The sequence below is a fragment of the Castor canadensis genome, chromosome 1, assembly GCF_047511655.1.
Source record: "Castor canadensis chromosome 1, mCasCan1.hap1v2, whole genome shotgun sequence".
Lineage (NCBI taxonomy): Eukaryota > Metazoa > Chordata > Mammalia > Rodentia > Castoridae > Castor > Castor canadensis.
Genome location: NC_133386.1, coordinates 202,014,291 through 202,037,080, shown reverse-complemented (window position 1 = coordinate 202,037,080; position 22,790 = coordinate 202,014,291). Strand labels below are relative to the sequence as shown.

General features: G+C 57.0%; 1 protein-coding gene across 2 annotated transcripts; it reads left to right on the top strand.

The window, feature by feature from the left end:
• The first annotated feature begins 373 nt into the window (after positions 1–373).
• Positions 374–21,444, top strand: Atg2a (autophagy related 2A). Of its 2 annotated transcripts, none has more exons than XM_020164943.2 (41): positions 374–851; positions 2,874–3,036; positions 3,129–3,281; positions 3,431–3,533; positions 3,913–4,048; positions 4,146–4,244; positions 4,523–4,619; positions 4,700–4,864; positions 4,964–5,104; positions 5,815–6,052; positions 6,139–6,286; positions 6,380–6,472; positions 6,935–7,093; positions 7,190–7,433; positions 7,638–7,734; positions 7,850–8,009; positions 8,841–8,983; positions 9,066–9,205; positions 9,313–9,473; positions 9,808–9,958; positions 10,072–10,271; positions 10,376–10,456; positions 10,720–10,826; positions 10,929–11,021; positions 12,971–13,041; positions 13,257–13,333; positions 13,850–14,020; positions 14,157–14,283; positions 14,366–14,580; positions 15,096–15,304; positions 15,538–15,673; positions 16,973–17,176; positions 17,342–17,443; positions 17,533–17,614; positions 17,718–17,850; positions 17,940–18,012; positions 18,156–18,238; positions 18,526–18,647; positions 18,790–18,944; positions 20,538–20,690; positions 20,776–21,444. In XM_020164943.2, exons 1-41 carry the CDS (start codon positions 681–683, stop codon positions 21,010–21,012), a joined length of 5,793 nt encoding a protein of 1,930 aa, XP_020020532.2. In that variant the 5' UTR covers positions 374–680; the 3' UTR covers positions 21,013–21,444. The 2 variants fall into 2 exon arrangements, with proteins under 2 accessions (XP_020020532.2, XP_020020533.2); XM_020164944.2 differs by having other exon boundaries at positions 376–851; positions 13,850–14,014.
• Positions 21,445–22,790: the final 1,346 nt, after the last annotated feature.

Below are 22,790 nucleotides of genomic sequence, written 5' to 3'. Positions count from 1 at the left end.
GCTGGGCATGGTGTTTCACACCTGTAATCTCACTCCTGTAATCTCTGCACTAGGAAGGCTGAAGTAGGAGGATCGTGAGTTCAAGGCCAGCCTGAGCTACATAGTGAACCCTGCCTCGAAATAAGAGTTGAATGGGATAAAAGATGATAAAACGCTTTGTAAAATGCAAATGTGTATTCACGTGTTTCTGAGATGCACGCTGCAGATCTCACACTGACTTTATTCCTCTGGGAAACCTACCGCGAAGTTTGGTGGGTCACTGTCCCTTTAAATTCTTCCCAACTACCTAAAGTAGGCGGACGAGTCTACACATGCGCATTCCTCTGCAGGACTGGTCCCTACCACAACAGCCGTCCCGGAGCTTGTAGCCCGAGGTTAAAGGTCCTCCCACTCAGTACTTATACGCAAGCGTAAATGATGACTGAGAGCGCTGTATCTTGCAGAGAGCCCAGTCCATTTTTCACTCCCGAAGACTCCGCCCCCCGCGGCCAATCAGTGGGCCTCGCCCTTTGCAATAACCAATGGCAGTGAGCGTGGGGGGCGTGGCTGGGCGTCCGGGGGCGCGGCCTGGTGCTGAGAGAAGCGGCGGGGCGAGCCGCGGGCTCTAGTGAACAGCGCAGCCGGACTGGGATCCCCGGCAGGCGGCAAGTGGAGGCGGCCCGGGCCCGGCGGTCTCCGAGATGTCACGATGGCTATGGCCATGGTCGAACTGTGTGAAAGAGCGCGTCTGCCGCTACTTGCTGCACCACTACTTGGGTCACTTCTTCCAGGAGCACCTCAGCTTGGATCAGCTCAGCCTGGATCTGTACAAGGGCAGCGTTGCCCTGCGGGATATCCACCTGGAGAACTGGGTGAGGAGCCGTGCCCGAGCCCGGGAAGGTGCGGAGGGCCGGAGCGCAGCGACTGAGGCTCCGGGCGAAAGGATCGGGCTGGAGGGCCAGGCACCAGGCGTGGAGAGGCCAGGGGAGTCGGGGCCCTGTCCGGGCGTCAGACACCCCGTGGTGGCTTCAGTTCCTAGACTCTGGGAGTGAAGGGGTCCCTGCCTCTTCCTCCTGGGGGAGAAGCAGGCGGGGGAGCGGGATGTCACTTGCCTGGAGTGTCAGTATAATCGCATCCAGTTTGAGGGCTGAAAAGATCAGGGGGTGCCCTGGGGCAGAGGGGGTGGGAGGGAGGAGGGAGCTGGGGACTGGGGGACTGCGATGGAGTGCGGCCAGGCCAGTGACAGAGTTGGGGCCCCGGCAGCTGGTCAAGTACGGCTAGTGGGGGTCTAGAGCCCTGCTGAGGGCACCTGTAGAACATGCGCCCTGACCCCCTGACCCTGTGATCCTGAGCCCGGTGGGTGGGGTTCCCTCCGAGTGTGGATGTCAACAACCGCGTCAGCCTGTGTTGATCAACACCTCGTGTGACTGCAGCTGCTGCCTACTTCCTGATTTTGGAGGAGTGGGACTGACTGAACCCATGTTTGGGGAGGGACTTGGGACCTGCCATCCCTGCCTTCTGGGCAGTCCTCCAGGAAAGGTGTGGAGGTCTGGCCTCAGGCAAGAAGGAGGCTGAGGAAGATGCTGGGGGCCAGGGGTGAGGGGCCCTGACTCACAGCTCAGCTGACCTGGGACACCAATTAGAAGCACCAGCTAGGGCTGGTACTGGATCATCCCTGCAGGTCCAAATCCGGTAGTAGGCATGGGGGCAGGGCCATCTCTATTTCTGGCTGGCCTCAGGGGCCTGCCCCTGAGCAAATTGGGAGCAAATGTGTATTGGGAGTCAGTGGCACTTCCCAGCCTGTTCTCTATGAGGTCTAGTTATGGGAGGCTTCTCTGACCTCAGCCTCTTACTTGGCCTGAAAGATGGCCCACACCTTAAACACTTCCATGCCTCCATGCCCTGCCTTTTTGGGGATCGATGGGGCTTCTAGCTAGGCTGCTTTCCAGCCTGGCCTCTGGTAGGATGCGGGCCCTTTGCTAACCAAACCCTCTTCCCAGCTAATGGGCTTAAAAGTCCCCAAAGCAGCTGTATGCCTGGGCACTCAGGTGGGTTGGGGAGAAAGGCTTGGGTTCCTGCCTTAGGGACCTCATAGTACACAGGGTGCCTATACTAGTTCCTTTCTAGGCCTCAGTTTCCCCAACCATGGCTAGTTTATTGACGGGTCCAGCAAATGTGTACAGAGGCCCTCTCTGGTTATGCCACACAGAGCACCCAGAGTCACCAGGAAAAGGCTGGCAAGGTGCATCCCCAGCACAGCCATTTTTACTGGGGCCTTAGTGCTTCAGAGAGAGGTTTAGCTAGGCTACATGTCTTGGGCTTGGGGGTCCCCTGTGGCTTCAGGTCAGCTCCTCTCTCCTTGAACTCTTCTTGTCCTTGGTGAATGTGGGCTGCTGCCACCCCCTCTGCCAGGCCTGTGCCCCTGTTGTTCCCACGCCTGGAGCACACCACCACTCATTACCGTCCTCTGGCTGTCTCCTCTTCACCCTTCAGCTCTCACCTCCTCCGTGTGCTCAGGTAGGGTTTAGTTCAGGCTCTCCTGCTCAACTCTTGAGTTTTATCCTAGTCTGCTTTGAGTCCCTGTTGCAGCCTAGCTAGGCTGGGGGATGAAGATATTTATTTACCCATGCAGCCTCCATGTCAGCCCATGGAAGGTGCTCAGTAAGTGGCTTTTTGAACTGATGAAGAGGAAAACATTTGAGCTGGCTTGAAGGGTTGAGCACATTCTGATGGTGGGGCGAAGGGTTAAGGAACAGCAGGAGCCCAGTTAGAGCCTTGTAGACTGCACACAGAGGGACAGGGTGCTCTCCAAGGCAGAGTGACTCTACAAGGCTGTGGCAGGCAACTGAACTTGGGGCTTCAGTGAGCTGACTTTGTCCCCTTACTGCTCCCAGTCTGTGAATGAGGTGCTGGAGTCGATGGACTGGCCACTGGAGCTGGCAGAAGGCTTTGTGGGCTCCATCGAGGTGGCTGTGCCCTGGGCTGCACTGCTCACAGACCATTGCACCGTGCGTGTGTCAGGCCTTCAACTCACCCTGCAGCCCCGCCAGGGTCCAGGTGAGGGGTGGGCAAGTGGTGGTGGTAGGTGGGCCTGGGCATCCAGGAGCTGCCTGAACCTGCCTTTCCTGAGACCCTCTTTCTCCCCACAGGGCCAGGGGCTGCTGACTCACAGAGCTGGGGTTCATGCATGACCACAAGCCTGCAGCTGGCTCAGGAGTGTCTGCGGGATGGACTGCCTGAACCCTCTGAGCCACCACAGCCCCTAGAGGGGCTGGAAATGTTCGCCCAGACCATTGAGACTGGTGAGCTGGCCCCTTCTGGCCATCCTGCTCCAGGCCCCTCCGTGGCCTCTAGGACAAGGGCCTCAGACAGCAGCATGGTTCCCTTGCTGCATAGATGGGAGATTACTTCCCTTCTTTCTACTCCACCTGACCTGAGACACCTCCCACAGTGCTGCGGAGGATCAAGGTGACCTTCCTGGACACTGTCGTGAGGGTGGAGCACACGCCGGGTGATGGGGAGCCTGGCATGGCTGTAGAGGTCCATGTGCAAAGGTAGGAGTGCAGAAGCTGGTCACTGGCTCTGCCCCTCCCCCACCCCACTCCTCGCCAGGCTCCTGGGAAGCATCAGGGATTGTGAGTGGGCCTGGGTGAATGGTAGGATAGGAGAACTGGGCTATGTTGGGAACCTGCACTGGTGTCCAGGGACAGAGGATGTATGCCCAGAGTGGCTAGGTCCCCAAGGACCAGGTTAGACACTTAAGGGTCAGAGGGCTGGCTGAGCCTCTAAGCCTGGACATGGCAGTCCATGGTAGCCAGGTTATGGTGGACAGCTCTGCAGGCCCAACTCCGCGGCCCTAGAACATAGCATTGTGTGGAAAAAGGGCTCTGGGTCTGGTGTGGCCCAGAGAAAGGTTGACCTTCCTCTCTACAGACTGGAGTATTGTGATGAAGCAGTGCGGGACCCAAGCCAGGCACCACCTGTGGACGTGCACCAGCCACCTGCCTTCCTGCACAAATTGCTGCAGCTGGCAGGGGTCCGTCTGCACTTTGAGGAGTTCCCCTCACAGGTGGGTTGACTGATTTCCCTCATCCTTGAGGCTCCGGACAGCCCTCCCATCCCTCTGACTGTCTCTGACTCTATCTTCTCAACTCCCTACCTCTCAGGTAAAACTGCCAGAGCCCCCCTTACAGATTGGCAGCTGCTCAGGGTACATGGAGCTGATGGTGAAGATAAAACAGAATGAGGCCTTCCCAGGCCCCAAGGTGGGTCCTCAGGCCCCCGGGAGGAGTGTGTGCACTCGATCTTAGACCCATCCTCAGCAGTGCTGATCATTCCCAGGCCAGAGAGGGAGTGTCAAGGAAATTATGACCTTGGTAACTGAGGCTTAGAGCAGTCAGGTTGTGGCCAGATTCATACAGCTAGTTGGTAACAGAGTTTAGCCTGACAACTGGCATTGCACTTACCCAGAGTGAGGGCAATTGGATAACAGCTCTCAGGGACTAAGTGGTAAGCATAACCATGGCTGTCTCTCTGCCCCCAGCTGGAAGTGGCAGGACAGCTGGGCTCCCTGCACCTGCTCCTGACCCCATGGCAGCTCCAACAGCTTCAGGTACTGCTCAGTGCTGTCAGCCTTGCAGGTGAGGCTTCTGGGCAGACCGGGAGTGTTGGGGGTGGGAATGGTCAGCCAGCCTGGACTGAAATGTCATCCTTCCTACAGATCCCAAAGATCTAGCTGACAAGCTGAACAAGAGCCGCCCACTAGGTGCTGAAGACCTGTGGCTGATTGAGCAGGATCTGAACCAGCAGCTACAGGCGGGCGCTGTGGTAGAGCCCATCAGCCCAGACCCTCTGACCAACCCCCTCTTCAACCTGGACAGCACTGGTGGGTACAGGGCCAACGCAGGTTGGAGGGGCAGCTTGTGTGAGTGCAAGAGCCTGGACCTAGCCTGTCTGTCCCTGACGTCTTTTGGTTCACCTCCAGACCTCTTCTTCTCCATGGCTGGTCTTACAAGCAGCGTGGCCTCAGCCGTCTCTGAGCTCTCCCTCTCTGATGTAGACCTGGGCTCCTCTGTGCACAGCAACATGGCCTCCCGTCGACTCTCTGCCCTGGCTCACACAACAGGTGAGTCAGGCACCTTGGGAAGTCTCCAGGGGAAAGGAGAGCTGGAAGAGACTTTTACACAGTGGGATGTCAGATGCATGCAAGAAGTCCCAAGAATGCCTGGAGACCCACCATCAGTGATCTCAGTTCCCCAGGACCTAACTCAGGAAGCTGGTGATACAAAGCATGGGGCCTAGCTTCCTGAGTCACTACTCTTGACCAAGCACTTAACTTTTTGAGACTCAGTTTCCCTTTCTACAAAAGGATACAGTTAGATCAGGCTATATGCTTTAATCAATATTTTTGAGAGCTTATTGTGGATCAGGTGCTGGTCTGGTGCCTTATCCCATCAGTCAGTTCTTCTAGTGCCTTGATTTTTTTTTTTTTTTTTTTTGGCAGTACTGGGGTTTGAACTCAGGGCCTCACACTTGCTAGGCAGGCGCTCTATCACTAGAGTTGCTAAGCAGCACTCCGCCAGCCCTCTTCTAGTGCCTTGAGAGGGTTAAATTGAGCCTGAGCAAAAGGTCTGGCCTCTGCTAGGAGGCAGGAGGAATTTGGTATGACCCCTGCCTAACTAAGTTCCCTTCCAGACCACACAATGAGACAGATTTGGCCTCCCACAGTCCAGCTTAGCCAGAGTTTTCCCAGCCCCCAGCTCCATGACCAACTGTCACTCCACCTAGAGTACCCACGAGTTCCCAGGAACACTTGTGAAATCTCTGTTCCCTCAGGCAAGGCAGCCCCCACTCCCCTTCCGGGCACCATGCGCCCTGACTCGCTGCTGAAGATGACCTTGGGTGGTGTGACCCTGACCTTGCTTCAGACATCTGCCCCATCTTCCGGACCACCTGACCTCGCTACTCACTTTTTTGCTGAGTTTGATGCCTCCAAGGATGGGCCTTTTGGGTCTCGAGACTTCCACCACCTTCGGCCACGTTTCCAGAGAGCCTGCCCCTGCAGTCATGTCCGGTATGATCCCCAGCCCAAGGCAAGGATCTGTAGAGACTCTCAGAGTCCCCACACTCACCCTCTGACACCCACTTCCTTTCTTATAGACTCACAGGCATGGCCGTGCAGCTGTCCTGGGAGCTGCGGGCAGGCAGCCGGGGCCGGCGGACAACCAGCACAGAAGTGCACTTTGGGCAGCTGGAGGTGCTGGAGTGTCTGTGGCCCAGGGGCTCTTCAGAGCCTGAGTACACAGAGGTGAGGGCTGAGGTGGGACCTGGGGAGATAGAGAAGGGTTGGGGGGCAGAAGAGCCAGCCTGACCCTGCTCACCTCCCATGTCCCCATTCCAGATCCTAAGTTTCTCTAGTAACCTGGGTTCCCAGGCCTCAGCTCGGCCCTGTGCTCACCTGCGCCATACACAGATCCTGCGCCGGGTGCCCAAGGTAACCCCCACCCTACTCCAGGCTGAGAGGAGCTGATTGCTTCCCACAGTGTGTTGATGCCACCCTGGCCTCTGCCAGTGTCTCCCCTGTTCCGGTCCTGGCCCTCCTTGGCCTGTGCTTCAGTCAGCAACCCCTTGTCATCCCCCCCAGGGCCCCTTGCATATCTCTGTGCTCTGACCATGCCATTTTCAAAGCCTGGGTTTCCCTTCCCTGTCTCAATGTGGCAGCCCTCCGCTGGGCCTCTGAGGCTGGGAGGGGCAAGTGTTTGGTGATTTCTGTTAAGTAAATGATAGGATGTTAAAAATTCCCCCCACCCAGTTCCCTCCTGGGTCCCCTGCCTAAGCTCTTCTCCCACCACTGAGTGGGCTTAAGGATTTGTTTTTGCTTGAGGGAGCCCCTTCCTATCCTGCCCTCACCCATCCCATAGCCCTTACTGATCTGAACACCCTTACCCCCAAATAGAGCCGGTCCCGACGCTCAGCTACCTGCCATTGCCACTCAGAACTGGCCCTGGATCTGGCTGACTTCCAAGCAGACGTGGATCTGGGGACCCTGAACCGGCTTGCTGCCCTGCTGCACCTGGCCACCACACCCCCTGAGCCACCTGCCACTGGTCTGCTGGTAAGATGTCCTGCTGGGCCGTGCTGGGGTGTGGAGCAGGACTTGACCACATTGGTTGGGGTTTTGGTGGAGTTCTGATCTCTAACCCTTCCACAGACAGAACCCCTGCCAGTCACTGAGCAGCAGACAGTGTTTCGGCTCTCAGCACCCCGGGCTACCCTGAGGCTGCGCTTCCCCATTGCTGACCTGAGGCCTGAGCGGGACCCTTGGGCAGGCCGGGCTGTACGGGCTGAGCAGCTGCGGCTGGAGCTGAGTGAGCCCCAGTTCCGGTCAGAGCTTAGCAGTGGGCCTGGACCCCCAGGCTCCACTCGCCTGGAACTTATCTGCTCTGACCTGCATGGTAAGAGCCCCCTGGGGATACCTGGAATGAGCTGGGTCATAGTTGGAGCAGGCCCTGGCACAGGCCCCTACCTTCTCTTTGGGGCAGTGGGCAAAGTGAACTCTTTACCCTTGAGCCACTGAAAACCACACGTGACGACCTGACCTGCAGTGGGGAAGAAAAGTAAAGGGGCAGCAGTGACACCCCACCCTCCCATCCCCCCAGGAATCTACGAAGATGGGGAGAAGCCACCCGTCCCCTGCCTGCGGGTCTCCAAAGCCCCAGACCCCAAGAGTACTGGACACAAGTACTTCCTGCCCCAGTAAGTAGGGAAGGGATAGCTGGGGAGGTAGGGTCTGCTTCTTGGGGGTGGCAGGAAGCCAGCTGAGGCCCAGGTGCCAGGAGCTCTGCAGCCAGTGACAATCTATGCCTGGCAGGGTAGTGGTGACCTTGAACCCCCAGTCCAATGGCACACAGTGGGAGACAGCCACAGAGAAAGGCGAGGAGCTGGAGATGTCCACTGAAAGTCCATGCGAGCTGCGGGAGCCTGAGCCCTCGCCCTTCTCCTCCAAGAGGACCATGTATGAGACGGAGGAGGTAAGCCCTGGACCCACCTCTTCCTGGGGCCTCCCTACCTCTTTTGCCCCCTGGACTCTGCTCTGGAAGCCACCTATGTGACTGTGTGTCAGGATGACAGGAACACCTGGGGTGGGCATGATGTGAGGATTTTACTTCTACCATTATTTCTGATGAGGGAATATGAAGTACCCAGCCCTGCTCAGAGGTCGGGAGGAAATGCACTGGTCAGGAAGATCAGAACCTGGCCACCTCATCTGTCTATCACCAGTGAACACGTGGGCCTCAGTATCCCCTTCTCTGAAATTGATGAGGGCTGTGAGGCAGTTAAGCTCTTGGCCTGCAGGGCTAAACTGCCTAGGTTCAAATGCAGGCTCTGCCACTCAGTGACTGGGTCACCTTGGGGAGGTGCCTACAGATGAGTTTCTTCCTCTGAGAAGTGGACACAAGGGCTTCTGCCTGGTAGGCCATTGTGAAGATTAGAGGGGTTCACATTTGGTTTTTTGGGTTTTTTTGGTGGCACTAGGGTTTGAACTCAGGGCCTGATGCTTGCTAGACATGCGCTCTTACCACTTGAGCCACTCTGCCAGCCCTTACATTTGTGAAGCTCTTAAAGGAGGACTGGCAAACCACAGGCACTGTATCCTACACAGGAATCACACATCCCTGGCAGGGAAGGGCTCCTAGGAATTAGTGGATGGATGGATGGATGGATGGGTGAATAGATTTTTATGTATTATGTATGTATGTGTGTATGAATGAACTAATGAATGATTGGAGGTCAAGGCGCAGATTCTGGAGCTAGAAACAGGCTTTTTTCTGCTGAGGTCTCTTTGCCCACCCTCTGTCCAGATGGTAATCCCTGGAGACCCTGAAGAGATGAGGACTTTCCAGAGCCGGACCCTGGCGCTGTCCCGCTGCAGCCTGGAATTGATCCTGCCCAATGCCCACATCTTCCTACCCAGCAAAGAGGTCTACGAAAGCATCTACAACAGGTGGAGACACGGGGTAGACAGGGCTGGGTGAGAGTCTGGGCCCTGTCGTCTCTCACCTCTGCTATCCATCCTCCTGTGACAGGATCAACAACGACTTGCTCATGTGGGAGCCCGCGGACCTGCTTCCCACCCCTGGCTCCACCACTCACCCCACTGACTTCCCTGGCTCCTCAGGTTTCTGGCATGACAGCTTCAAGATGTGCAAGTCAGCCTTTAAGCTGGGTAAGAGGGGTGCGCTACCTGGGCTGGAGTGAGGACTAATGGTGTGAGCAGGGCTGGGCCAGTCCTCCCGGTCTACTTCCCACCCAGCCACCTTAATCTCACCCCAGACTCGGACTCAGATGAGGAAGATGCCCAGTTCTTCTCAGTGGGGACATCAGGTGCTCCCCAGGCTCCCGTCCCTGAGCCCCCAAGTCGTCACTCACAGAGTACCTTCTCTACCCTGGTGACAGTGCTAAAAGGTCGGATCACAGCCTTCTGTGAGGCCAAGGTGAGGCATCCCTGGGTCAGGAATGTGGCAAGCAGGAGACACAGGTGGCCAGCAGTGCCCACCACCACCCCCTGACCCACACCTGCCAGCCCCCTTGCCCTGTCACACTCACTACCCCTCCTCCATGTAAAGCCCCAGTCCCAGGGCAGAATGGGGACCATTTGGTCCCCAGGAGGCTGATGGGGTGGAATTCTTCTCCTTGGGCAAGAGGCAAGTGCTGTGGGCCTACAGGAGCCGGAGTAGCCCCACAGGCCAGGGCTCCTGAAGATGCCTGTTCTCAGTTGTGGCAGCTGCTGGGCATAGCAGTGAAGTCAGGCACACATTCTGTCCGCAGGATGAGGCTGGGAAGCGCCTGGAGGCCACACACGGGGAGCTGGTGCTGGATATAGAACATGGCACCATCTTCAGTGTCTCCCAGTACCACAGTCAGCCGGGGCTTGGCTACTTCTGCCTGGAAGCCGAAAAGGCAACACTTTACCACCGAGGTGTGAGGGCTGGGGGCTGGGTGCCACTGCATATCTAGGGCCAGGGTAGGGGGCTTTCAGGAGGGACAGGCCCTGAGCGGAGGGGTCAGCTAGCTCACAAGATTCCTCTTCAGCGGCCGTGGACAACTATCTGCAGCCCAGTCACCTGGAACCATCTAGCTTTGCTCCCCCGGCCCAGCTGGCCCCAACCATCTACCCATCAGAGGAAGGGGTGACTGAGCGGGGAGCCTCAGGCCGCAAGGGCCAGGGTCAGGGCTCCCCCATGCTGTCTGCTGCTGTGCGCATCCACCTGGACCCTCACAAGAATATCAAGGTACAGCTTTCCTACTTGTCCTTCAGCTACTTGGCCAGGTACCTGCTTCTTGGTGCCTACTGGGCCTGGGCTCCCCACTGTCCTGAATGAACCTCTACCCTCAGGAGTTCCTGGTGACACTGCGGTTGCACAAAGCTACCCTGCGTCATTACATGGCCCTGCCTGAACAGAGCTGGCATTCCCAGGTGAGCAAGGTAGCCTGAGAAGGCACATGGCCCACTGACTGTGGACTTCTGGTTTGGGTGAGCAAGTCAAACAGAGCCGGGTGGCCCAAGTGTGGACCATGGGCTGGACTGGAGCTGACTTTGGCTGGAGTCCCCCTCAAGAGACATGGTGGACAACTGATAGGCAGCAAATGGGGTACCAGACTGGACCAAGCCAGGAGGGGTACTAAATGAGGGAGAAAGCTGCCTTTCCTCACTGTCCCCTTCTTTCCTGGTCTCTGAAGCTGTTGGAGTTCTTAGACGTGCTCGATGACCCTGTGCTGGGCTACCTGCCCCCAACGGTCATCACTGTCCTGCACACACACCTGTTTTCCTGCGCCGTGGACTACAGGTACCCAGGCTGGACAGGTAGTGGGGGAGAGGGGTAGCAGGGATAGGCATCAGGTATAAGGAGCCTGCTTCAGCCCAAATGTGACGCCCCCTCCCCCCCCAGGCCCCTCTACCTCCCTGTGCGCGTCCTTGTCACTGCTGAGACCTTCACCCTCTCCAGCAACATTGTCATGGACACGTCGACCTTCCTGCTCAGGTATGCAGGCTGCCCCGCGCACCCAGGCCCTCTCACCCCCAGCTGGGCTGCAGCTACCTACCTGCTGTGTGTGCTCCTAGGGCTTCTCTAAACCTGTCCACGCTTGGGGCGATGGCCCGCCATGTACTCACGTGCATCCTCAGGAATGTGAGTTTCCTCCGCTTTCCTGGAGAGGAGCTAGGCCCCTCAAATGAGAGCCTGAACTGCATTAGTGTTCTCTGACCTGGTAATCTCACTTCTGGGCTCACCCCGTAGGGATAAGAGAGATGGACTACAATGTCTCTGTAGTTTGATTTAAAACAGTCCAGGCTGGGGTACAGCTCAATGATAGAGTGTTTGAATGCGGGAGGCCCTGGGTTCCATTCCCTGGTACCACAATCCAGCCCAAACTTATAAATTTTTTTTTTCTTCTTTTGTGGTACTGGGGCTTGAACTCAGGACGTATACCTCAATCCACTCCAGCAGTGCTTTTCTGTGATAGGCCAGACTGTTTGCCCAGGCTGGCTTCGAACCACGAACCTGAGTAGCTAGGGTTACAGGCGTGAGCCACTAGCGCCCAGCTTATAAACAATATAAATGTCCCCAAATCATGATCTGAATAAAGATGTAGAATAATATTAAAAAATAGAACAAAATGCCATACTACAATGCTTACCAGGGAAAATTAGATAAAAAAACTACATGTTCCAAAGAATATGTTATGAAAGCATATTTATATAAGTATTACGTCTATATACATATACACTCACATATATTTATCTGTGTAACTGCATAGAAAAGACTAGGAGGTGCGTATAGTGGTTTTCTCAGAATTTGGGGTTAGATTTGAGTGACTTCAGTTTTCTTATTTGTTTATTTATTTTGTGGAACTGGGGTTTGAACTCAGGACTTCGGCACATGCAAAGCAGGCACTCTACCGCTTGAGCCACACCTCCAGTCCATTTTGCTCTCATTTCGTTGGAGATGGAGTCTCATGAACTGTTTGCCTGGGGCTGGCTTTGAACCTCAGTCTTCCTGATCTCTGCCTCCTGAGTAGCTAGGATTACAGGCGTGAGCCACTGGCACTGCTATTACTGTATTCTAAAGCATCTTGAAGAAGCTTATGTTATGTTGCAATAAAATAAGGACTTATTTTATTTATCTTCACAGTGATGGAACACATGGCTTTGCACTTTAGACAAGTCTTGTACCACTGAGCTACACTCCCAGCCCCAATGACTTACTTATTTTTTGCAGTACTGGGGATTGAACCCAGGGTCTCAAGCATGCCAGGCAAGCATTTTACTACTTGAGCCACACCCCAGCCCTTTTGTTTGCAGTTTTTGTTTTTGAAATAGGATCTCCATAACTTAGCCTGGGCTGGTCTTGAACTTGTAATCTTCCTGCCTCCACCTCCCGAGTAGCTGGGATTACAGGCATGTACCACCATGCCTGGCTTCCAAGGACTTATTTTAAAAGAACAGTAGTACTGAAGGTATAAGTCACTTTACACTTGCCTAGCATGTGTAAAGCCCTGAATTATATCCCCAACACCAAAAAAATAATCAAATAAATGAAAGTAAAAGCTAGGCGGAACATACACCTGTAATCCTGGTACTTGGGAGGCTGAGGCACCCTGTGCTATGTAGTAAAACCCTGTCTCAAATAAATAAATAAAAAGAAAAGAACAATAAATGCTATAGGGGGAGGATATCCCCGACATGTGAGGACCAAAATGAGGTGATAGAGTTGGCAGTTCTTTAAGAATGAGGGCCTGCAGTCCTGGTCTGCAACTCAGGAGCCTGGGCCCACTCTGCACGTCGTACAGACAAGAGTGCTGAGGCTGGAAAGGGCAACATCTGGGGACTGGGGCTCACTGCTGCTCTGCAGGAGCCCCATCCCTGCCTGGCTGCCACCGAGCTGCCACCTGCAGTGGCTCCTGGGCCCTTCTCAGCCCTGTTCCCCACCAGGTTCATCCTCGATGACTCTGCCTTGTACCTGTCCGACAAGTGTGAGGTGGAGACCCTGGATCTGCGGCGAGGTGGGCAGGGTCTGGGCTGGCCTCCCCCATTCTAAGGGAAAAAGCCCCTGTCACATGGAATAGCCAATGTCCCCACCCATGTTGGTTGGTTCTCAGTTTCCCCCAACCCTCCAAGTACACACGGGGCAGCACCAAGATACACCTGGTTCTCCTTGTTGTGGGAGGGGGCTGTGTAGAAGGAGGAAATGAGAACCTTCTTCTGCCTTCTGTCCCAGACTATGTGTGTGTCCTGGATGTTGACCTCCTAGAGCTTGTGATCAAAACCTGGAAGGGGAGCACTGAGGGCAGACTGGTGAGTACAGCTGTCACCGGTGGCTGAGGGAGCCTGTAGGAGGTCTCTTCTCTTCCTGGGCTGCAGTCACATACCCTCCTGAGGGGCCAGGCCTCTGTAGTGTCCCTTGATGTACATTGACTGGATAGGGGGTTTCGGCCCCATTACCAAAGGGCAGCTGTAGACAAGGTGGAAGTGGGGCCTCTGGAGTCTGAAGGCTTCTGTGAGGCCCCAGTTTCCTCTTCTGTATAGTGAGATAGCAGGCCCCACGTCCCTGGGCTGAGGGGAGGGGCAGAGAAGACTTCTCAGGGTGTAGAGGGGTGCATGAGTGGGTTGGTTCACTACCACTCCCATGAGCAGCCCTGGGTCAAGGCCCTGTCATTCTTTGGGCTCAGTTTGCCTATGTGTGAGGTGGAGTTTGCCCAACCGGTTGGTGGGTTACCTCGCAGGCTGACTACCACAGAACTGGGGTACCCTCCCTGCACAGGGGACTTGGTGGGCAGTGGGGTCTACGCTGATACCGCCGCCCTCCTGTAGAGCCAGCCGCTGTTTGAGCTGCGCTGCTCCACCAATGTGGTGCATATGCACAGCTGTGCCGACTCCTGTGCCCTGCTGGCCAACCTGCTCCAGTATGTAACCAGCGCGGGTGACCTGCACCCCCCACCCCGGCCCGCCAGCCCCACGGAGATCGCCGGTCAGAAGGTACAGGTGAGGCCTGGCCACACAGACTACCAGAGCTTGGCCAGGCCCCTCCCCTGCACAGCCTCAGAACCTGGGTTGGGGGAGTCTTGGGCTGGCCCTCTCTCCTGGTACTCACTCATCGCGCCTCCCCTGCCTGGTCCAGCTCTCCGAGAGCCCTGCCTCCCTGTCCTCCTTCCCCCCAGTGGAGACGGCCCTCATCAACCAGCGTGACCTGACTGACGCCCTCCTGGACACTGAGCGTAGCCTGCGAGAGCGGGCCCAGCCCTCAGGTGGGGTGGGGAAGCTCTGGGGACCACAGACCCAAGCAGATACCCCCAGCGGCATCTTCCCACACTGGCCTCTCTCCCACAGGTGGTCCACTCCCTCAAGCCTCACCCATCTCAGTCTACCTGTTCCCAGGTGAACGGAGTGGGGCCCAGGCTCCTTCATCCTCTCCTGGGGTCTCCACTGGCACCTTAGGGTCCTGCTCTGAGGCTAAGACAGAGGAAAAGGAGGAGGAAGGGGATGGAGACACTCTGGACAGTGATGAGTTCTGCATCCTTGACGCCCCTGGCCTGGGCATCCCGGTGTGTGGGAAGGGGGTAACACGGTTGTTACCCATCCATCAGGCAGCTGGCCATTTGGCCTGGGATCGGGGATGTTCAGGTGGTTGCTTAGTTCTTCTAGAGCTTTGGATGAGAGAAGCAGACTGGAGGCAATCTTGGCTGTGGGCTTGAAGGAGCGGGTGGATTTCCAGAGGCAGAGAAGGCCTGATGACTGGGACATCTAAGAGGGGGTGGAGCAAGAGGGACAGTTACGAAGAGGAGAGGGGACATGTGGCTGTAAGGGCCTGTGGGAATGTTCAAACTCATCAAGGTGTCAGGGAGACAGGTAGCAGGGGCAAGGATCTTTCAGGCCATCCTGGGCAGACCACTCGGGATAGTAGCCTAGGAGGGCCATTTTTTGTCAAAAAGGGAGTAGAAGGAGAGGGAGATGTAATGATGGTGGGGGGAGCCTAGAAACAGACAGGAGCTGGGGTTGGGGGACTGGCTGGGGGAACCACCTCTGTGCTACACATCTTTGCTTGTCCTCTTCCTGGCAGCCACGAGATGGGGAGCCTGTGGTGACACAGCTGCATCCAGGCCCCATCGTTGTGCAGGATGGATACTTCTCACGGCCATTGGGCAGCACAGACCTGCTGCGGGCTCCTGCCCACTTCCCAGTGCCCAGCAGTCGTGTGGTGCTACGGGAGGTTTCTCTTATCTGGCACCTCTATGGGGGCCGAGACTTTGGCCCCCACCCTGGACACAGGTGAGGAGGAGGGTTGCAAATGGCAGCTGGTGGGATTGGAGCCTGCAGCCCAGCTCTGACTCCTAACAGATGGAAACCTTGAGTACCATGTCCTCTGTGGCCTCAGTTTTTCCTGTTGGCCTGCCTCCAGTCTGAGAGTAAAGAAGGTGTCTTGCCTCAGACTGAAAGGCTGTGCTGAGGTGGAGGGGGCAGGGCTTCCTTTGAGTCAGCTTGTCCCCTATTCCTCTTCCCAGGGCAAGAGTTGGCCTCACAGGCCACAGGGGCTCCCCTTCCCGCTGCTCTGGCCCCAACCGACCCCAGAACTCCTGGCGCACACAGGGAGGCAGTGGGCGGCAGCACCAGGTCCTCATGGAGATCCAGCTCAGCAAGGTGAGCACAGGGCCACCTGCATCACCACCACCATGGTGCACACTGGCCTTTGTCAGCACACCCCTGGGGCATTGTTCTAGAGGCTGCCTGTACTGTAGCAAGGAGCAAAGCAGGCTAATCCTGCCTTCACAGGGAAACCCCTTCGCCAGTCAAAACCAGAGAAAGGTGGCCCTAGTGTGGCCCATGGTGGAAAAAGGTCAGGGGAGAACTGAAGGTGGGAGGGGAAGGAGAGCCATCTTGAACAAAAACCCAAAGAAGTACACAGGGAGCAGTGACTCAGAATGGCGTGCGCGTGGCAAGCTGGGAGCATCACTGATCTTCCAGGAGCCATCAGGTCATCCTAGGACCGAAGCCAAGTTGGGGGAGAGATCCACAACATAAGGGACAGCTTATGGCAGGTTCTGTGGAGCACAGAAATGGCTGGATGCTTGCTAGAGTAAGGTGGGGGTGTTGGAGGCAAGATGGCAGCGGTGAGTGCAGGACAGGGGTAGTGAGGATGGGCAGACTCTGGAGGGACTGGATGGTAGAGAGATCCATAGGGTTCCTGTTAGAGAAATTGCTGGGAGGTCCCACTTCCTGAGAGGGTAGTAGGCTGGTTTGGGCTTCATAAGGAATTGTAGGGCAGATGACAGAGCCCATGGCTGTTGGGATCAGTGGGCTATGTTGCAGGAGGGCTCAGGAGATAACTTCTGAGCAGTGGCCTAAGACCTGGTGGAAACCACCAGCTTCCAGAAAGAGAAGGAAAACTCTCCCTGGAATGGGGCCCAGGGCAAGAGCCCAAGATAAGATGAGCCAGGACCTGGAAGAGGCTGGTCTGTGGCTCGCTGAGCAAGAGTGAGGGGGAGGCAGGTCTGGAGGAGGCAAGGCCAGGCTGGGGCACAGAACCCACGGGGCATGCACAGCACCTTACAAAGTCCCCTGTGTATTTGGAGAATGGGTTGGAGAGGGAGGGCAGGGACTGCCCAGAGGAGGGGGACACTTGGAGACCAGGTGGCAGCAATGGAGACCAGTGAGACACAGAGGAGAGCAAAGATGCTGCCAAAGTTTGTGCTCTGGTGACAGGGTTGGCCAGTGCCACTTGGGTTAAACAGAGTCTGTGGGAACAGGAGGTTAAGTTTAATGTATCCGTGAAGCACTCAGTGCTTGTGGGGCAGTCATCTGGAGCTGTCAGGCTGCAGCCAGGGATGGGGCTGAGGTAGGGATGGGGACAGGAAGGGTTGCTGGGAGAGAAGGGGCCTGAGCCAGACCTTCTCTCCCTCTGGCCCTTGCTGGCCCTACTCAGGCCTCATCCACCCACAGGTGAGCTTTCAGCACGAGGTGTACCCGGAGGAGACAGCCACGGACACAGCCCCTGGCCAGGAGCTGGAAGAGCGGCCACTGTCCCGCCAGGTGCTCATCGTGCAGGAGCTGGAGATCCGAGACCGGCTTGCCTCCTCCCAGATCAACAAGTTCCTGCACCTACACACAAGCGAGAGGCTGCCACGGCGCACACACTCGAACATGGTGCGCGGGGCATGGGCAGCACACGTCCACCTCCATGCCCTCACCCAGACTGTGTGTGTGCCTGGGGGGGATCCAGTGGGGGGAACAGTGTGGGCAAAGGCAGGGCAGTAGGATTAGGAGCCCTCAAGGCCCAGCAGACAACCAGAGTTTGTTTTCCACCCTCAGCTCACCATCAAAGCGCTGCATGTGGCTCCAACCACTAGCCTAGGTGGGCCTGAGTGCTGTCTCCGTGTCTCACTGATGCCTCTGCGGCTCAACGTGGACCAGGTGAGCAGGCAGGTGAGGGCAGAGCCTGGCATGACCCCACCTTCTATAGGCCTCTGGGTCTGACCCGTTCCCTGAATTCTTCCTGGTAGGATGCCCTCTTCTTCCTCAAGGACTTCTTCACCAGCCTAGCAGCTGGTATCAACCCCATGGTCCCAGGAGAGACCTCTGATGGTAAGAGGCTGGACCCGTGGAGGGAGAGTCCAGGCCCTACCTCCCAGGGCAGCCAGCCACACGGCATCCCTACCCTGTCCCTGGTCTGTGACTTCTTCCCTAGCTCACCCTGAGACCCGAGGCCGGCCTAGCAGCCCCCAGGAAGGGCAACCTGAGGATGTGGAGATGAGTGGCTCCCAGGAGGCCCCAGGCAGTGGCCACAGCTCTGCTGCCGAGCAGCAGCCCATCTATTTCAGGTAGGGCTGGGGGCTGGGAGACCCTGGCCCAGGCTGCAGGGGATGCAGTCAGTGACCAGAGGTCCCCCTTCTCTTTGTTCCCTGCCCAGGGAGTTCCGCTTCACATCTGAGGTGCCCATCTGGCTGGATTACCATGGCAAGCATGTCACCATGGACCAGGTGGTGAGTAGGGCCAGCATGCAAGGTGACAGTGTGGGCCAGGCTCTCTGGCTCCTAGTTCTCTTCAGCTGTGCCTGAGCGTTAGACCAGGGCCAGCCAATTCCCTTTCCTGTCACATAGCCAGACCCCCACTCCCTCCCCTACAGGGCACTTTTGCTGGCCTCCTCATCGGCCTGGCCCAGCTCAACTGCTCCGAGCTGAAGCTCAAGCGACTCTGTTGCCGGCATGGGTGAGCCCTAGCACCCCAGCCTCTCTCTGGGATTCTCAGTCTTTCTCTTGTCGTGTTCCTCACTGGTTTCGTGGCCTTGGCCAAGTCATCACCCCTCTCAGGGCCTCAGTTTCTCCTCTGTAAAATGGGCACAGACATCATTTCACACATGGCTGCTGGGTGGGACTGTTTATAGGGTTGGAGTGCCCACAGGACGTGCCTTGCAGTACTAGGGCCTTCTGGCCCCCTGGTCTCAATGAATGGTCTCCTCCCTCACGCACCTCACCCTTCTCACCTCTCCCTTCCAGGCTCCTGGGTGTAGACAAGGTGCTGGGCTATGCTCTCAATGAGTGGCTGCAGGACATCCGCAAGAACCAGCTGCCTGGCCTGCTGGGAGGTGTGGGCCCCATGCACTCGGTTGTCCAGCTCTGTGAGTGTCTGGGTTTGAGGTCTCAAAACTGCTGTTACTCTTGGGCAGCTTAGACACTGCCGTTGGAAAGGAGGAGGGGTCCTCAGGCAGGCCAGATGGGGGCATGCAGCCTGGGGCCTCTCTGATAACCCGGTCCTCTCAGTCCAAGGGTTCCGGGACCTGCTGTGGCTGCCCATTGAGCAGTACCGGAAGGATGGACGCCTCATGCGGGGACTGCAGCGTGGGGCTGCCTCCTTTGGCTCATCCACGGCCTCTGCTGCCCTAGAACTGAGCAACCGACTGGTGCAGGCCATCCAGGTGAGTGTGGGCTGTCCAGGTGAAGGTGAGCTCTCCACACACTGTGTAGGACAGGGAGGCGTTAGAAGCTCCCAGTTCTGTCCTCAAAACTCTGCTAAGGGTTGGGGCCATGGCTCAAGTGGTAGAGTGCCTACCCAGCAAACATGAGGCCCTGAGTTCAAACTCCAGTACCACCAAAAAAAAGAACAAAAACAGCTAACCAGTAAGCTGGGCACCAGTGGCTCATGCCTGTAATCCTAGTTACTCAGGAGGCAAAGATCAGGAGGATCGTAATTTGAAGCCAGCCCAGGCAAATTGTTCATGAGACCCTATCTTGAAAAAAATCCATCTCACACACACACACACAAAAGGGCTGGTAGAGTGACTCGAGGTGTAGGCCCTGAGTTCTAACTCTGGTACCAAAAAAAAAAAAAAACCAAACTCTGCTAAGAGGCCAGTGCTGGTAGCTCACATCTGTAATCCAAGCTACTTGGGAGGTGGAGATTGGGAGGATCACAATTCGAGGCCAGATGGGGCAAAAAAATTCTTGGGTCTCCCCCCACCCCCAATCTCAACAGAAAAAGCTGGGCATGGTGGCATGGGCCTGTCATCAGACTTCTTCAGGGAACATAAATAGGAGGACTGTGGCCCAGGCAAAAAGCAGGACCCTATCAACAATAACCAGGGCTGGAGGCATGGATAAAGTGGCAGTTCAAACCCCAGTACCACTAGGGGCGAGGGGGAAACTCCACTAAGAGCCAGCAGGCTAGGTAGTACAGCCTCTTTTCCTAAAGAAACAGTCCTGGAGAGGACAGACCAGGTGATGTGCCTGGGGCCCACAGCCTAGACTTAAGTGGCTTCTGTGGGTGGGATAAGAGCACCCTCCAGGCTGTCTGAGCCCACCCTGTCTCTGTGTTCATGACCACGTGGAAGGAGGGGAGAGGCACTGGTGTTTATAGAGAAATGGGCACAGAAACTAGCCCTGGTTCATTCAGTCCATGCTCTTTGCTAAGCCCAGGGGGCTCCCCAGGGACCCTGGGGAGCAGTCCTGTAAGGGAGTGGATGAGTTCTGATGTATGTCCTGTGGAGAGCATGATGCATTCTGGGACTTGTGAGCTCACATCCCAGGGGGTGGGGGACAGGGACTCAAAACAGGAGGCTGGAGGGGTAAGCACATAGAGCCCCAGAGTGACAAGTTGGGTGGGAAACAGTGACATGGTGTGGTAGGGAATGTGAGGGAGAGCTGAGGCTTCTGTAGCAGAGGAAGGTCAGGCTCAGTGGTGGGCTCACTCATGGCCCATGGGATCTTCACTGGGGCCGCCCCTCTAGCTGGGGAAGCCAGGCAAGGAGCCCTCCCAGGTGTACAGTCAGCAGGCTTTGTGTTGGAGGAGACATTCAGAAAGTCCTGATGTGCCTTGAGCTGGGCAGTGGGAGCCATGGGTGGGAGGAGGAGGTAGGGGTGGGGAGACAAGGCTGAGTAGGAGCCCAGGGACCTCACAACTGAGGTGTGGGAGAAGCTGTGGGAAGCCAAGTTCCCCGGGCTACCACTCAGGGACTAGGGGCCAATATGTCTGCCTAACCAGCTGCCCTCATCCAACTCTCTGTGTTCTTCAGGCCACAGCCGAGACGGTCTATGACATCCTGTCTCCTGCAGCGCCCATCTCCCGCTCCCTGCAGGACAAGCGCTCTGCCCAAAGGCTGCGTAGAGGCCAGCAGCCAGCTGACCTCCGGGAGGGCGTGGCCAAGGCTTATGACACGGTTCGAGAGGTGAGGAGGCCCCAGCCCTGTTCCCTCTCAGCACAGGCACCCAACCCCTCACTCAGACCCCTGCACTGACCTCTGACCTCCACAGGGCATCCTGGATACAGCTCAGACCATCTGTGATGTGGCATCAAGGGGCCACGAGCAGAAGGGGCTGACAGGCGCTGTGGGGGGCGTGATCCGCCAGCTGCCCCCAACGGTGGTGAAACCAATCATCGTTGCCACAGAGGCCACCTCCAACGTGCTCGGGGGCATGCGTAACCAGATCCTGCCTGATGCCCACAAGGACCATGCTCTCAAGTGGCGTTCTGAGGAGGCCCAGGACTGAGCCACGGGCACCAGGACCCAGTGGGGCACTGCCCACTGTGCCCAGCCAGCTCCCCAGCCTCCTGAGAGCTGTGACCCACAGCAGGGCCAAGCCTAGGCCCTTCAGGGGTAGGCCACTGTGAAGGACACCTGCCTGGCCTGCCCGTTGCCAATCTGCTGTGAGTGGGGCCTCCCTGCCTTGGGGCCTCGGCCCTGTCTGCACTTTTCCTCTGGGGAGAAAGGATACGGACCCTCCCCACCACATGGGCCCACACTGCTGTCTTGTCCTGGGATGAAGGTGGACCCTCAACCCCAACCCCACTCAGCCAAGTGTCTTTCCATGTCTCATGGGAAAGTGAGGGACAGACACCGTGTGGGTCAGTGTATTATTTTTAAGCTCCCTGAGCGTGTGGGTCAGTGTCTGCATGAAGTGGAATAAACTTGCCCACCGCCAGCCCCTCTCCCAGGTCCTCTGTGCCTGTGGGCCCCACCTGGCTTGGCTCTGCCAGGCCCCACCTCTGCACGCAGTACCTCTCTGTCGCCACCAGGAGGCACCACATCCTCCCAGTCTTCCGCTCACACTGGGCTCCTTCCTTCTTCTCTGAGCTGCACCTAGCTAACCCTTCCAGGGCCTGTCACCCTAGCCCCACTGCTGAGTAGCAGGAGCTGAATGAAGCTGGGAGGAGCCTCCTCGGGACCCAGGGACGGAGGAATGGCCCCGGGATACTACCTCACACGGCCATGTTTCTTGGCTCTGTCAGGGCAGGATCCCCAGGGTTCAGCTTTTCCCTGGGGCCAGAGCAAGGCAGGGTTGTGGCCAGAGGGACTGAGGCCTGATGTATAGACTGACTCTGCCCTGGAGCACTGAGCCTCAGGCTGTTCCTGTCCCCTGCCCACTGCACCAGGGTCTAGGATTGCCCTGTGAGGTCATTCTTGAAGGCTGAGTCTCAGGCCTCTGGAGGCTGCTCTCACTATTTCTTAACAGACTCTTGGGATGACTAGTTTTGGAGTGGGGGGCGTGCTGGAGGGGTCACAGATGTTCCATGGGATTAGAAAGATGCCTGTTAGCTACGCATGCCTTGTTTCCTGTGACCCAAAGGGAGACGCTCCTGACTCCTTCCCAAACCCCTCTCCAAGTCTCAGGTGAAGAGTCAGGTCCCTCACCTAGCTGGGTGCCCCGAAGACCTCTCTGAGGTTAGCCAAGGTCCCCAGGTCTCCCTCTGTGGCCCATGTGGGAGAACTGGGCACCGGGAATAGGGCAGAAGCTTTGTCCTGAGGGCCCTGAGGTCCTGCCTGTTCATGGTCACCTGGGGCTTTGGACTAAAGAGGTCAAGGTGGGTAAAGCCCGTAGGGAGTTGACTGTGGACGCTAGGGTCCGACACCACTACTGGGAGGGGCAGATGGGGCCCGGCGGGTGCTTCCTGCCCGGGCACAGTCCAGGTTTTCTGCCCTTCGAACCGCACTTGGGATCAGTATTGATGGTAGTAGGGTAATCATTAACCACCATCAGGGGCTGGGCCAACAGCTCAAAAGGCCCTGAGCCCAGGGCGTCCCCACTTCCTCCTTGTGCCCCGAGGGCCAGCCAGGCACCCAGGTAAGACACTTCCCAGGCCATCTTCCTACATCCCCCTATGTCCCTGCAGGCTCTTGTGCTCAGGCTTCTTTCTTCAGGGCCACCAGCCCTTCTGAGCAAGGAAGAAAAGGATTGGGACAGCTCCTTCCCACTCTGTGCCTCAGTTTCCACCTTGGGATTAGGGGACTGTAGCAACTACTCTGGGAGTTAACTAGCATTGTGGAGCC

Coding starts and splice junctions, on each gene's coding strand:
- Atg2a (XM_020164943.2), top strand. CDS start 681: ATGTCACGATGGCTATGGCCATGGTCGAACTGTGTGAAAGAGCGCGTC. Junction 4,049..4,145: donor TTGAGGAGTTCCCCTCACAG/GTGGGTTGACTG, acceptor CCTACCTCTCAG/GTAAAACTGCCAGAGCCCCC. Junction 14,284..14,365: donor AGAGCGGGCCCAGCCCTCAG/GTGGGGTGGGGA, acceptor TCTCTCCCACAG/GTGGTCCACTCCCTCAAGCC.